The following is a 14105-nucleotide window of genomic DNA, read 5'->3' on the forward strand; positions in this document are numbered from 1 at the left end:
CAGTTTCTTCCTTTTTCTAACGATTCACAAGAATACTATATAGGACCACGGTCATACGAGCCTGGGAAATGTCCATACATACCTATTGGCCTTTTCAAGAAGTAAGGACTTTCGAAACCGCGGTGTTTGTTGATCTCGATTCCCAATTACTGTCTTTTCGAAGGTGTCGAGATAAAATGATTTTGCAGTGTAGGCATAAAATGATAAATGGAAGGGATTATCCAAGCACGGAGCCTACAGCGATTTTCTGCCATGGTTGGAATAGAGTGGGAAGATCGTCGGGTATAACCCGGACTTAACACCTTGCCATCCTCTGCTGATCGGGAGGAACCCGCGACCAAGGTCGTCATTTCACTATCACTAATCCTACATTCCAGCCTCTCGGCTTTCTGCAACCCTACCCATCCGCATTCGAGCAACTCAACCCGCAGAAAAGCTATGCGGCTGGTCGTACAGCCCTGATATAGCTGACCCTGTCACCACGCTCGCTTCAAATTCTCGCATTGTTTCGGGTTGTCGTCGCCTGCCGTCTCGTTATCATATCCCCGCAGCGGTTCTCGCAGCGAAAAGTGCGACCAGCTGCTTCTCTCGACCGACAGCCGACAGACAAATAGTGGCACCGCCAGGATGGCCTACGTTGTGCCAATCCATCGGGCAAGCAGCATACGACATGCACTGACGCTGCATTTTATGAAACCGGAGGAGGACTCTCTGGTTGTTGCGTTGGTTGACCTTATTCCTGCAAATCAATGTTCCTTTCCGTTGCGGCTCAGTGGCTAAATGTTCCTCGTTCGTCCTTGACAGGAAGGCAAATCGACTCGAGTTTTACAATCTCACTCCAGATGGGCTGAGCCTCGCCGCGTCGTGCTCCCTCTTCGCCAGAGTCACGATGCTGGCTCGACTTCCGGCTCCCGCGGACTCGTCTACCGATCACCTCGTTGTCGGCACGGACCGCTACACATACTGCACATTATCGTGGGATAGTACAAGGAATCAAGTGCGCACGGAGAGGAACTATGTGGATGTCTCTGACCCGTCTTCACGGGAGGCCCAAACGGGCAGTCGTTGCTTGATTGATCCGAGTGGCCGCTTCATGACGCTCGAAGTCTACGAGGGCGTCATTGCCGTGGTTCCCATCGTGCAGTTGCCCGCTAAAAAGAGAGGGAGACAGGTCGCCCTGCCTACAGGACCAGACGTACCCCGTATCGGCGAGCTCGGCGAGCCAACAACGACTAGGATTGACGAGCTCTTCGTGCGCTCCTCGGCATTCCTACATGTTCAATCAGGACTGCCCCGGATAGCGCTTCTCTACGAGGATAACCAGAAGAAGGTGAGACTCAAGGTTCGGGAGTTGCACTATAGCGCGGGTACCGCAAGCACGAGCGCGGATGCGTCGTTCGAGGAACTACTAGACGGCTTTTCCGAAGAACTCGATCTCGGAGCGTCTCATCTCCTACCTGTTCCTGCTCCTTTGGGTTTGTGCCTCCCATGCATAAAATCGACTCGGAAACGATCAGTGGCTAACCAAACCAGGCGGTCTCCTTGTTCTGGGCGAGACGTCCATCAAGTATGTCGACACGGACAGCAATGAGATCGTATCTCGCCCACTAGACGAGGCTACTGTGTTTGTAGCTTGGGAGCGTGTGGATAGTCAACGCTGGCTGCTGGCTGATGATTATGGAAGATTGTTTCTTCTGATGTTGGTTCTAGATTCCGAGAATCAGGTTCAGTCCTGGAAGTTGGATCATTTGGGAAGCACATCACGAGCATCTGTACTTGTCTATCTTGGAGCCGGAGTCATTTTCGTCGGCTCCCATCAAGGTGACTCTCAAGTACTTCGAATTGGAAATGGTTCGTTCGAGGTTATCCAGACCCTGTCCAACGTTGCCCCGATTCTCGACTTCACGATAATGGACCTAGGGAACCGCACCAACGAGAGCCAAACGCACGAGTTCTCCTCAGGACAAGCCCGCATTGTCACTGGCTCAGGCGCCTTTGACGACGGGACTCTGAGAAGCGTGCGCAGTGGCGTCGGCATGGAGGAATTGGGTGTTCTGGGTGAGATGGAGCATATCACCGATCTGTGGGGGCTGCGAGTAGGCGCTCAAGGTGGCTTTCTTGACACCCTCGTTGTAACCTTCGTGGACGAAACACGAGTTTTCCAGTTTAGCGCGGATGGGGAGGTAGAGGAGCTGGACAGCTTCCTTGGATTGAGTCTCTCGGAGAACACGCTTCTTGCCGCTAATCTCCCTGATGGACGGATTTTACAAGTCACCGAGCAGAGAGTCTTGATTGCGGATCTCGAAAGCGGCATGGTCACATACGAGTGGACACCATCTGATCAACTGGCAATCACTGCTGCTTCAGCGAACGATGAATGCATGGTCCTCGTCGTTGGCGGTGAGCTTGTGACCGTCCTAGCTCTCAAGAACGAGCCGCAGGTGGTGACCCAGAAGGATTTCGGTGCTGACAGTCAGATCTCTGGTGTTACGCTTCCATCTTCTCCCACGGATGTCTGTATCGCTGCCTTCCCTCAGTTGGCCAAGGTGTCGGTGTTGAAGCTACAAGACTTGACTGACCTCCACACATTATCACTGGGTCTGGCAGGCGAGGCTTTTCCTCGCTCTGTTCTTGTAGCGGATGTTCTTGTGGACAGTCCATCGACACTGTTTATATCGATGGCGGATGGCAGTGTCATTACATATTCATTTGATGCGAAAGACAACTCTTTGTCAAGCATGAATAAACTCATTCTTGGGTCTGAGCAACCGACTTTCAAGAGTCTCCCAAGGGGGGATGGGCTCTACAATGTTTTCGCAACTTGCGAAAACCCTAGCCTCATATATGGTTCGGAGGGGCGCATTATCTACTCCGCTGTGAATTCCGAGGGCGCATCTCGCATATGTCACTTCAACTCTGAGGCATATCCCCAAGCTATCGCTGTTGCCACACCCCACGATCTCAAGATAGCTTTGGTGGATACGGAGAGGACAACGCAGATCCAGACCCTTCCAGTGGGCGCGACTGCTCGTAGAGTTGCGTATTCCCCATCGGAGAAGGCTTTTGGCATCGGCACCATTGAACGCAAGTTAAAGGATGGCGAGGAGCAGGTTCAGAGCCGCTTTGTACTTGCGGATGAGATCCTGTTCCGACGCCTAGATTCGTTTGACTTCCAACCCGAGGAATTGGTAGAAAGCGTCGCCCGTGCCGAATTCTCAGTAGGTAAGGATGAAAACGGCCGGGAGATTACCAAGGACCGCTTCATTGTCGGAACGGCGTACCTGGACGATGAGGGAGAAGAGTCGATTCGAGGCCGAATCTTGGTGTTCGAGATTGACAATGGTCGCAAACTGACCAAAGTTGCCGAGCTACCTGTCAAGGGTGCCTGCCGTGCCTTGGCTATGTTGGGCGAGAAGATCGTAGCGGCTCTTGTTAAGACTGTAAGTACTCAAAGCCATTTGAGAACGTTTGTTCACGTTGTACTGAGACTCCCTAGGTTGTGGTCTATAAGGTGGTCCATAATAGCTTCGGAGCGACGAAACTGGAGAAATTAGCCAGCTATAGGACTTCGACTGCACCCGTGGATCTAACGGTGACAGGCAACATCATCGCTGTCGCGGATCTCATGAAGAGCGTTTGCTTGGTAGAATGGAAGGAAGGTGAAGATGGTCTTCCTGATACTCTAACAGAGGTAGCGCGCCACTTCCAGACCGTCTGGGCCACCGGAGTTGCCTGTATCGCAGAGGACACGTTCCTGGAGAGTGACGCTGAGGGCAACCTGATTGTGCTCCGTCGCAATTTGACGGGAGTTGAAGAGGACGATAAGCGCAGATTAGAGGTGACTGGCGAGATCTCGCTAGGCGAGATGGTGAATCGGATCCGACCCGTCAATATCCAGCAATTGGCGAGCGTAACTGTCACCCCCCGGGCATTTTTGGGCACGGTATGTTGTTCTGCCGTCTTCCTAGATTTCTCTTTCCAGCAGACATCTGATCGCTTTTTTGACAGGTTGAGGGTTCAATTTACCTTTTCGCTGTGATCAATCCGGAACATCAGGACTTCCTGATGCGCTTACAAGCTACAATGGCAGGGAAAGTGGAGTCTCTGGGGAACATCCCTTTCAATGAGTTTCGCGGGTTCCGCAGCATGGTGCGCGAAGCCAAAGAACCGTATCGCTTTGTGGATGGTGAATTGATCGAACGGTTTTTGACTTGCGAACCGAGTGTACAGGAGGAGATTGTCAAGGCCGTGGGGCTGATGAGTGTTGACGAAGTCAAGGTCATGATTGAAGCCTTACGGCGACTGCATTAAAGTTTGGGAAATTGAGATGACATCTGATCACGGCCATACCTCCCGAACTCCGACATCAACAGCATCTGTGACTCAGGACAACTTTGTTTCTGCTGCTATTCAGTATATACGTCACTGAGTCAACTTCAAATAACAAAGGTCGTCGGTCGCCATACACCCCCCATCAATCTGTCGTACCATGCCAGTCATACATCGTGAGCATTGCCCGACGACCACTTGCAATGGCTGTGTCGTCATCAGAAACAGGAACAAACAAGTAGACGCGTGTAGCGTGCAGAATTATGGGGCCCCATCCATGAGTATGTTTTTAGTAAAAGCCAAAATCCATCTCTCACTTCGAGTCTTTCGTATCCACTGCAACCGACATTTCTCCGGTCCTTTCTTCTCGAAGTCGGTCCTTTTCTCCATCACACGCTCTCGCAACACACACCCAAGCACTTCATTTGGCCATCTGTGTTAGCAAGATCCCAAATAGTCTACAAGCATGGCTCTACCTCCGTGGCGCGATGGTGGATGGCCAATTGACATGGGGGTTGAATTGATCAGACAGGCAGGAACTGGTCTTCCCTGGAATCAGCCGGCCGGTGACGAGATCTTGACTCCTTCGGCTCGTCCTGAGAGGGAAGGAAGCAAGTTGACCGTGTCTACCGTGATGAAGCCTCAGGCTGACGGTGACGGTGACGGTGACCGTGGTGACTCCCACCTGAGACGCTCTTTCCTTCTGCCAACTGCTCCCATCCTGCCCTCTTTCTTGCTTTCCAGCTCGCCTCCCATGTCTCCCAGCTTGACACCGACAACGATTTCCTTCTCCTCTTCCACCTCCTCTTCCAGCAGTCGTTCTTTGCCTTCACGCCCGACATCTTCTTCTTTAGCCTCTCATTTATCGTGTAGGTCTCTGCTGGGATTCGTCGTTCGATGTTTCTACTGTATGGAACCGCTCACCGTGATCCTAGATTCTGCCGTGCCAAATCTTCCGAACTGTCTTACCCATCAACGTGAATCCTCCGAAATTCTTCTACATCTACACTTGAAGTGAGAGGCTAATCGTTTAACAGAACCCAATCTACCAATGGCGGCTACTATGCACCTTCCCGTTTCTGATTCCAATCAGATTCCTGATACTCATGGCTTGCCTACTCTCTTTGGTGGAGGACTGGGATATCACAATCAGAGACCCGGAGCCAAGTACAACGGCATCAAGAACAATATGCCAGTGGCGATGCCTCCCTACAACCAGTTCGTTCTTCTACCGAACGGTACCATCTTTGGCGGAGTTCCTCTGGATCAGAATCCGTATCTACCTACACATGGCATCTATCCCGGCTTGACTCCGCCGTGTCCGGTGGTGCCAACTCCTCCGAGTGATTACTTCCATAATACCAATGCTGGTCTGGACGGTCCTGGGTTGCCAAACTATGGGTTCAACGGTCTGCCTCAGCCAAACGCAGCCTGTCTGCCTCTTCAGATGATGAAGACCCCGACTGGATATATCCTTCAGGACCTTGAGAGCTTGACGCAACAAGAGCCTCCCATCCCACGAGCAGTGCCTGCCATGTGGACGAACCCGTCGGATCTCACACTTGCTAAGTGTCTCGAAAATCGAGAGGGTATTACCAATGTCTACATCCGTGGCTTTCTTCCGGAGACGACAGATGAGATGTTGCACGCCTATGCCTCTCGCTTCGGGAAGATAGATCGCTGCAAAGCCATTGTGGACCTGGACACGGGCCTCTGCAAAGGGTAAGTTGACTCTGCCTTCTCGTCCTGGTATTCTTTCTAACACCATCTCAGATTTGGATTTGTGCAGTACTACAACTTCGAATCTTGCGAAAATTGCATCCGCGGCTTCTTTTACCTTGGCTATCAGGCTAGTTTCGCTCAGGTATTGTCGGACTCCTGAATGTTCTGTCCCAAAACCGCTGATTCCTCTTTAGAAGTCCCGCAACTCCAGACTCAAAGACCTGGAAGATAAGTCCTCGACCAACATTTATTGCACAAACCTTCCGATCGAGTGGACAGAGGCCGTAAGCATATTTCTTCTTGGGGTAAGAAGCATGTACTAATAACTTCACCCCATAGGATCTTCGTCGTCACTTCGAGCCGTATCGTGTGGTCTCGGAAAAAATCAGCCGCGACGAGAAAACCGGAGTGAGTAAGGAGGTTGGCTTTGCTCGGTTAGTGTTTCAAGACTTGAAAATGAGTGTTAATTCGCGACTGACACACCGTCATAGGTTTGAGACGCGTGACATCGCAGAGAAGGTATTGGGCGAGTTTCACAACGTCGTCTCGAAGAATGGAGTCAAGTTGCTTCTTCGTTTTGCAGACACAAAGGCCCAGAAGCTTCTCAAACAGCAAAGCAATGAGAGACGCGCCTACCGTGCTGGAGAGTACAATTACTCGGTTGAGGTAGTCCAAGGATCTACTCCATCGCCTTCATTACACCGTATTCAACAAAATGTGTCGCATATCAGCCCCGCCTCGCAGGCTAGCTACGCTTCTCCTGTCGGTGTTTCTCCAGTAGGCGTTGGATCGGCCTGGACCCCCGCGACATCCATCTCCCCATCGTACGCCATGTTATGTCCCCTGTAGCCTCGAAGCATGCTGACGAGACAAGCAGGTACCCTTTGATGAAGAGCCAAGCTGGGAACATGCGATTCAACTCTTGGTCGTCCAAAGGCGGACCGAGAGCCTTGGAGAACACACCCCTGAGTCGTGGACAGCGCAATGCTTGGACTGACAATGTCTCCAGCGGTTCGTCAAAGATGAATTTCCCGGGAACTCCATGTGTCGAGACCCGCTCCGAGCAATCTAGTCCGCGCAAGGATCACGTAAAGGCTGGCTCTTTGTCCCCAAGATCGGCACGCAAAGAAGTTGTCGTGACTTCACCCCGCTCGGTTATCTGAGTATTGGACTTCAACCGTGCTCATCTCGCTTGGTCCCACATGTGATGTGCAATTGCTCCCTTTCTCTCTATCTTATTACTGTTCGAAGTCCGATTCTCATTACCTTCGGCGGTGCATACTTGTGCAGAGGGCATCGGAACTACAGGCCTTGCTCCTGTTGCTTCTTAAGTATGCCGTGTTTCATGTCCCTCAAGGACTATCACCCTCTTAAACTGCATGTGTAGAGGCTCACATGTTTACCGCGAGGATGGATGATCGTTACAAGTCTCGATTACCTCATTCATCTCAAATGTCATATCACCTTAATGTTTCCTGCATCGCTTTTGTTCGTCTTCTTGAGCTTTTGATTGCCGTTTGAGTGTTATTTGTTCTTCATTTCTTGACGACAGCCACCATTGTATGTTCCACAGAATGATGTCTTATTTAGGAGTTTACATCTCTTATGAACTGGCCATTCTGGTATTCCTCGAAAGCAAGGGGAAAGAATCATGGGAGCGATGGGATTGAGTGGAAAGTGGCATTCCTGTATGCGTCTAATCATGGTTGATCCTTCCGACTCCATAAAACTATCAACGCAGTCTACAGCCTGGGAGTAATAGTGATAATGATACAGCGAAACCGAGTTCTCCTGCAGGTAGCGAGTAGCACCGTGAGTGCCAGTGTCTATCAACCCAAAGGATCAAAAGGCGAGCTCTGTAACACTTTGAGAGCCGAGTCCCCTGAAACCGTGGTAGTACCATGGAACTCAATTACAGAGATACCGTGGGCAACGTGTCCCACTGAGCCCCTGTCTCAATGCACGCTGAACCGGCTGGCCACCGGTACAAGAAGAACGAGTACAATAAGGATGATCCAGGGTTTAATTGCGACCTAACCTCTCCTCCAAATCCTCCGTCAGCTCATAGGCGGGGCGATACCGCGGCTGCTCCTCATCACCCTGGGCGGAGTTACTCTCGACGCGCAGCTTGGGGTTCGGGCGCGTGTCAGCGGTGCCCCCCAGACTCGTGTAGCCCTGATCGTAGAGCGAGCAGTAATGCAGACCCAGGTGGCGAATGAAGGCCCAGATCTCGGTATAGTGCCAGTCGATGACGGGGTGGTAGCGGAGGAACTTGGGCCAGCCGCTGTCGGTGAAGTTCTGGTGGCCGAGCGCGGTGCCGTGGGGGTCCGTACGGCGGGTGCCGACGAAGACGGCGCGCACGTCCGGGTGCTGGGCCAGATAATCGGCGAACACGGACCGGATCGTCGTGCGGGGCGGGTCCGTCGTGTACTTGACGATGTCGAGGTGGTAATGGCGCGCTGACCAGGCCACGAACTCTTCGACCTCCGGGAAGGGGTCCGGTGGGAGGGCGTAGATCGCGGGGATTGAGGTTAAGGGTTTGTCTTCCTCGCTTTCTTGATTTTCTTGGGATGGTCTTGTTGCTGGGTCGATCGTGCTTGTGCTTGTGCTTGTGCTTGTTTGGGGTCGTCGCCGGCTCGGGTGCAGACTCGCCAGGAAGAGCACGAGCATCACCAGGCAATCCTTGCCGCCGTTATAGGAGAGAGAGAGGTTGCGTAGCGGGTAGGTGTCCAATGCTGCGGCGAAGACGTCGAGCGTCACGCGCGTTTGCTTCTGCACGGCTGCCAGGAGGGAGTCTGCCGGGTGGGATTCGGAGAGGAACGTTTGGACTTGCTCGTGGAGGGAGGCGATTGTGCTTGTGAGCGGAGGTGGGGTGGTTGTTCTTGTTGCTGTTGCTGGTTCTTCATTGTTGGTCGGGAGGCTGGAGGGTATACTGCTGCTGTCGTTACTGCTGCTGGTCGTCGTGGAGGATGTTGTCGTGGGCTGTTGCTGCTGCTGTTGTTCGGCACCCTCGGCGGCGGGGTATGATGCCGTAAGAGTGTGGGGTGCGGCGGCGGCGGCGGCGGCGGCGGCGATGATGTCGGCTGCGATTGCGCCAGTGCCATTAGGTTGGGACGGGGCCGGTTCAGATGACATCTTCTTGTTCCTGGAAGTCTGGAATAGGGACGAGGGGGAAGTAGAAGGAAGCGGTGGAGGATGGTGGGTGGTGGGTTCGTAGCGATGCCGGTGGTTATCAGCCTGCTTTTTAGGCGACCGAAAAAGGTGTGGTTGATGTCGGGGCCGGCCTAGCTAACTAGTATCCGGATATCTACTAGTACGGTCTTGTCCGTCCTTGACTCGCGAGGGGAGATAGTGATGAGGGAGTATGGAAGAATGTACAAATTAAGTGGTATAGGATGTTGGGGAGAAATCAGCGTTTCACAAGTATAACAAGTAGAGCCACAACCCCCTGAATGGCATCGTTCAATGGGCTGCAGTTGGCTGAAGTGGACAGAACAGCGGCTGTGACGGCGGCGGAAAGACTGGAAACTGGAATGTTCTTTCTGCCCCGCATTGACTTCCTCCGCCTCTCACCGCCTTCTTATCGCATTATGCTATCAATGCATGTCCATTGTTGTTCATGACCCTCATTACTTCTTTCGCATTCGCTCAGATGCAGTGTTGAGCCTGGCATCAATTCCCGGGCCAAGACTTGATCAAGGTGTATAGAGGCTTGAAGTGCGCGCTTGCTGCGAGCTTCGATTATGCGGTACATGCCCCAGCATCTCGTGGTCGATATCTTTTCCGAGGATAGTATAACTCAGATATGCGCCTTGAGGAAGGATTTCAGGTATATAAACGTTCTGCTATACAATTGATCACTGTGTCTGCAATGAGCAGACTCCGCTTACGATAACTCCATGTATTATCGCTATGTTCGGTGACGTACAAGCAGCCTGACAGCAGTATTCCTGCATGTAAAGAGGATGATATAAAAGTTTCATTAATGGTATCGTCCGTAGAGCTCAATAGTTCGAACTTCGAATATTCCAGTCGCCGATGCATCTCATCCCAGCACTTTCATTTTCTTCTTCTTCTTTTTATCCCCATCCTTCTTGTGGCCCTTCTGGAAATCGCGCCAGCTACCAATCCGTTCATCACGGGTGTCTTCCCAGGCTTTATCCTGGTCACGTTTCCGTTTCCGTGCCTCCAGTTCTTCCTCTTCCTTGCGCCTTTCACGTCCTTCCTCTTGTAGCTTGGCCTTGGCCTGCCTACGCCGCCGTGCCTCTTCTTCCAAGAGCACCTTGACCGACATCTTACGCCATTCCTCCTTAAACTCGTCCGTCTTCAGCTCCGGAGAGTCGAGGGTGTACTTGTGTTCTCGGATCAATAGTCGTCGCGCATCAGCAATGCATTCGTCCAGGTATTCGCGCTGCTTCTCATCCATGAGTGCGGAGTGCGCTTTCTGAAGACGGTCGAAGGCATCCGGGGCCGCAGGGTTCTTGGTCTTATCCGGGTGAATGAGCAGGGACTTTTTGCGATAACAGGCTTTGATATCCTTCTCTGTAACTCCCGGCTGCAGGTCGAGAACCGCGTAGCTATTCAGCACATGCACAGATTAGCTCCTGAATACTGTATATAAAGCTCTAGAGAGGATTGTTGGGAGAAGAAAGCGCAACTTACGCGTCTAAGACAAAAGCTTTCCTGATACGATCAATCTCTGCATCCTGCGATTGGAGTCAGCGTCGGAGGCGGGACTGTAAACAGGACAGGTGAATGGGAGGCACCTTATCAAAGTCAGAAGCTTCCCTCTCGAGAGCGTCCAGCGCGTCTTGTTCTTCGGAGGCCATTATGTATGTTTTCTGGGGCTCAAACTCGAAAATTCGCAGCTCTAGGGTGGTCGTATGCCTGCAGTGAAATGGCGATGATAAGCGTCAGGCTTATCGCCCGCTGAGTCAGCAAGGGGCCCGCCTGGCAACCAAGAGAAAAAAAAGTTACTTCACCGCCCACCGATTCGCATTTCTGGTCAGCACCAAGTCAGTCTATCACGATAACAGTACTTGTTTTTGCTGTTTCGTGGACAGATCCGTGAGATTTTACCATAAGGCCAGTCCACCATGGCTCCGACTCACGGCTCCCGCGATTCAAAGCAAGCGAAACGACCCGAACGGACCGGTAACTTGAAGCGCAAGCGTGCCCAAGAAGATCTGTCGACTCTCACTCAGCGAGTGGAAGAGCTCGATGTTAAGGACACTATCAAAACGTTCACCGACCTGCCTCTGTCCGAACCGACCGCCTCCGGACTTGCTTCCTCTCACTACAAGACCCTGACCGATATCCAGTCCCGCGCGATCAGTCATGCGCTCAAGGGCCGTGATGTTCTAGGCGCCGCAAAGACGGGGAGCGGCAAGACTCTGGCTTTCCTGGTCCCTATCCTCGAGAACCTCTATCGCAAACAATGGTCGGAGCAAGATGGCCTGGGTGCGCTCGTCCTTTCACCGACACGTGAACTCGCGATCCAGATCTTTGAAGTCCTGCGCAAAGTGGGTCGCTACCATCAGTTCTCTGCGGGTTTGGTCATCGGTGGAAAGAGTCTGCGCGAGGAACAGGAAAGACTGGGACGGATGAACATCTTGGTCTGTACGCCTGGTCGGATGTTGCAGCACTTGGATCAGACGGCTCTGTTCGATACGTACAACCTGCAGATGCTCGTATTGGATGAGGCGGATCGCATCCTTGATATGGGATTCCAGAAAACCGTGGACGCTATCATTGGTCATCTCCCGAAGGAGCGCCAGACGCTGCTATTCAGTGCCACTCAGACAAAGAAGGTTTCCGACCTGGCTCGGTTGAGTCTGCAGGACCCCGAGTACGTGGCTGTCCACGAGGCTGCCTCGTCCGCAACACCTTCGAAGCTCCAGCAGCACTATGTCGTCACTCCCCTTGCGCAGAAGCTTGATGTCCTGTGGAGTTTCATTCGCAGTAACCTGAAGACTAAGACCATTGTCTTCCTGTCGTCAGGTAAGCAGGTGCGCTTCGTTTACGAAACTTTCCGCCATATGCAACCCGGTATCCCGTTGATGCACCTTCACGGCCGCCAAAAGCAGGGAGGTCGACTAGATATCACGACACGGTTCTCGTCGGCACAACATGCGGTTCTTTTCGCCACTGATGTGGCAGCGCGTGGTTTGGATTTCCCCGCTGTCGATTGGGTCATTCAGCTGGATTGCCCCGAGGATGCTGATACCTATATCCACCGTGTGGGCCGTACGGCACGGTACGAGCGCGACGGTCGCGCAGTACTTTTCCTGGATCCCAGCGAGGAGAAGGGAATGCTGAAGCGTCTTGAGCAGAAGAAGGTTCAAGTCGAACGGATCAATGTCAAGGCAAACAAGCAGCAGAGTATCAAGGACCAATTGCAGAATATGTGTTTCAAGGATCCTGAGTTGAAGTACCTGGGCCAGAAAGCCTTCATCTCGTACGTCAAATCTATCTACGTTCAGAAGGACAAGGAGACGTTCGACGTCAAGAACCTGAAGCTGGAGGAGTTTGCGGCTAGTCTGGGTCTTCCTGGTGCCCCTCGCATCAAGTTCATCAAGGGAGAGGATACGAAAGAACGCAAGAACGCCCCCCGTCTGGCAGCTTACGCGTCCAGCGACGAGGAGTCGGATGAAGATGGCGAGAAGAAGAAGACCAAGAAGGAGGAGCCACAAGTACGGACCAAGTACGACCGTATGTTCGAGCGACGGAACCAGGATGTGTTGGCCGACCACTACTCGAAACTCATTAATGACGACGGTACGATGGTTGAGCCGAACACCGCCACACAAGACGCCGACGAGGATGATGACTTCTTGTCCGTCAAACGCCGCTTCGAAGCGGGAGACGAGGATCTGGGTGCCGGATCCAGCTCCGACAAGGATGAGGACAAGGAGGGAGCCGAGAAGAAGCCGACCAAGGTGGTACAGCTCGATGGCAAGTCAACCCTGGTCATTGACTCCAAGCGCCGGGAGAAGCTTCTCAAGTCGAAGAAGAAGCTGCTCAAGTTCAAGGGCATGGGTACGAAACTCGTCTACGACGACGAGGGCAACGCCCACGAGCTGTACGAGATGGAAGACGAAGAGGATTTCAAGGCCAAGGGAGATGCCAAGGAGCAACAAGCCCGTTTCTTGGCAGAGGAGGCCGAACGCACACGGCGGGCGGACGTGGAGGACAAGGAGGTCGTCAAGCAGAAGAAGCGCGAGAAGAAGGAGAAGCGCAAGGCTCGCGAGCGCGAGTTGCTGGCTGGAGAGGAGGAGGAGAAAGAGGGAGGGGAGCGGGTGGCCCAACTTGCCCCGTACAAGGAGGACGACCGCGATATGGACGGCGGGTTCTCTGCATCCGAGGCAGAAGAAGAGGCACCCCGTCCCAAGAAGTGGTTCATGGACGACAGCGACGACGAGCCCAAGTCCAAGAAGGCCAAGAAGACTCAGAAGGAGCCCGAACAAATCCAGACCTTGGAGGATCTGGAATCGCTGGCTGCAGGCTTGTTGGGGTAATCTGTTTTTATTCTATGACTGTCTTGTGCATTGGGCATATATCCTTTTGTCTGATTTATTTTTACTTGTTACATAGCGGAGAATCCCAAAAGCATCGTTAATTTTGACCTCGTCATGCATGTATATAATGTGTTAGAATAGAATCCGAGGAACCATATCCATCTTATACTTGTATTTGTAGTAGTCGCAAGTCTTAGATCTACTTCTAAAAGATAACTCTATCGGAAGAGTCTAAATAAGCAGATCACGTGGCATCCTGCCGAGCGGTGGGTCTTTTCCGCTTTGCATCGGCAATTCCTTCGAACATTATGGCCAATTCCATTACTGCTACGTAAGACTTTTCAATCACGCCATCCGCTAATGGCAAAAACTTCACTGTAGAATAAGATGTCGCAATGGCTGTCGGCTTCAAGATGGACTTTCTTTTCCCTGGATGCACCAGTTCTTGCCAAGGAGGTTGAAACTCAGAGCAGCGATATAGCTCTGAAACGCCGATCTTGTCTGCGTTTTTAGCCCGATTTCTCTGCTTAGAATTCT

At 52.4% G+C, this 14105-nt stretch overlaps 5 protein-coding genes across 5 annotated transcripts; 3 read left to right on the plus strand and 2 right to left on the minus strand.

Annotated features, from left to right (window-relative positions):
- Positions 1-370: 370 nt before the first annotated feature.
- BO97DRAFT_474963 (DDB1/RSE1 family protein) lies at positions 371-4629 on the plus strand. The gene is made up of 5 exons (XM_025700369.1): positions 371-722; positions 805-1475; positions 1534-3440; positions 3497-3943; positions 4009-4629. Exons 1-5 carry the CDS (start codon positions 628-630, stop codon positions 4309-4311), a joined length of 3423 nt encoding a protein of 1140 aa, XP_025556170.1. The 5' UTR covers positions 371-627; the 3' UTR covers positions 4312-4629.
- A 763-nt stretch (positions 4630-5392) lies between these two features.
- On the plus strand, positions 5393-7214 carry BO97DRAFT_335027 (putative RNA binding protein MSSP-2; the record flags this gene model as incomplete). The annotated part of the gene is made up of 6 exons (XM_025691419.1): positions 5393-6051; positions 6103-6193; positions 6246-6335; positions 6391-6485; positions 6543-6875; positions 6929-7214. 6 exons carry the CDS (start codon positions 5393-5395, stop codon positions 7212-7214), a joined length of 1554 nt encoding a protein of 517 aa, XP_025556171.1.
- A 540-nt stretch (positions 7215-7754) lies between these two features.
- On the minus strand, positions 7755-9536 carry BO97DRAFT_402579 (FAD synthase). Its single transcript, XM_025694537.1, has one exon. The coding sequence runs from the start codon at positions 9184-9186 to the stop codon at positions 8074-8076; it is 1113 nt and encodes a 370-aa protein (XP_025556172.1). The 5' UTR covers positions 9187-9536; the 3' UTR covers positions 7755-8073.
- A 485-nt stretch (positions 9537-10021) lies between these two features.
- On the minus strand, positions 10022-10916 carry BO97DRAFT_382228 (J domain-containing protein). The gene is made up of 3 exons (XM_025693287.1): positions 10818-10916; positions 10714-10757; positions 10022-10628 (listed from the first exon to the last, which is right to left on the minus strand). The coding sequence occupies exons 1-3, from the start codon at positions 10878-10880 to the stop codon at positions 10097-10099; spliced, it is 639 nt and encodes a 212-aa protein (XP_025556173.1). The 5' UTR covers positions 10881-10916; the 3' UTR covers positions 10022-10096.
- Positions 10917-11074: 158 nt separating this feature from the next.
- Positions 11075-13676, plus strand: dbp4 (RNA-dependent ATPase HCA4). Its single transcript, XM_025694538.1, has one exon. The coding sequence runs from the start codon at positions 11148-11150 to the stop codon at positions 13566-13568; it is 2421 nt and encodes an 806-aa protein (XP_025556174.1). The 5' UTR covers positions 11075-11147; the 3' UTR covers positions 13569-13676.
- Positions 13677-14105: the final 429 nt, after the last annotated feature.

Source organism: Aspergillus homomorphus, assembly GCF_003184865.1.
Source record: "Aspergillus homomorphus CBS 101889 unplaced genomic scaffold BO97scaffold_2, whole genome shotgun sequence".
Taxonomy (NCBI): Eukaryota; Fungi; Ascomycota; class Eurotiomycetes; order Eurotiales; family Aspergillaceae; genus Aspergillus; species Aspergillus homomorphus.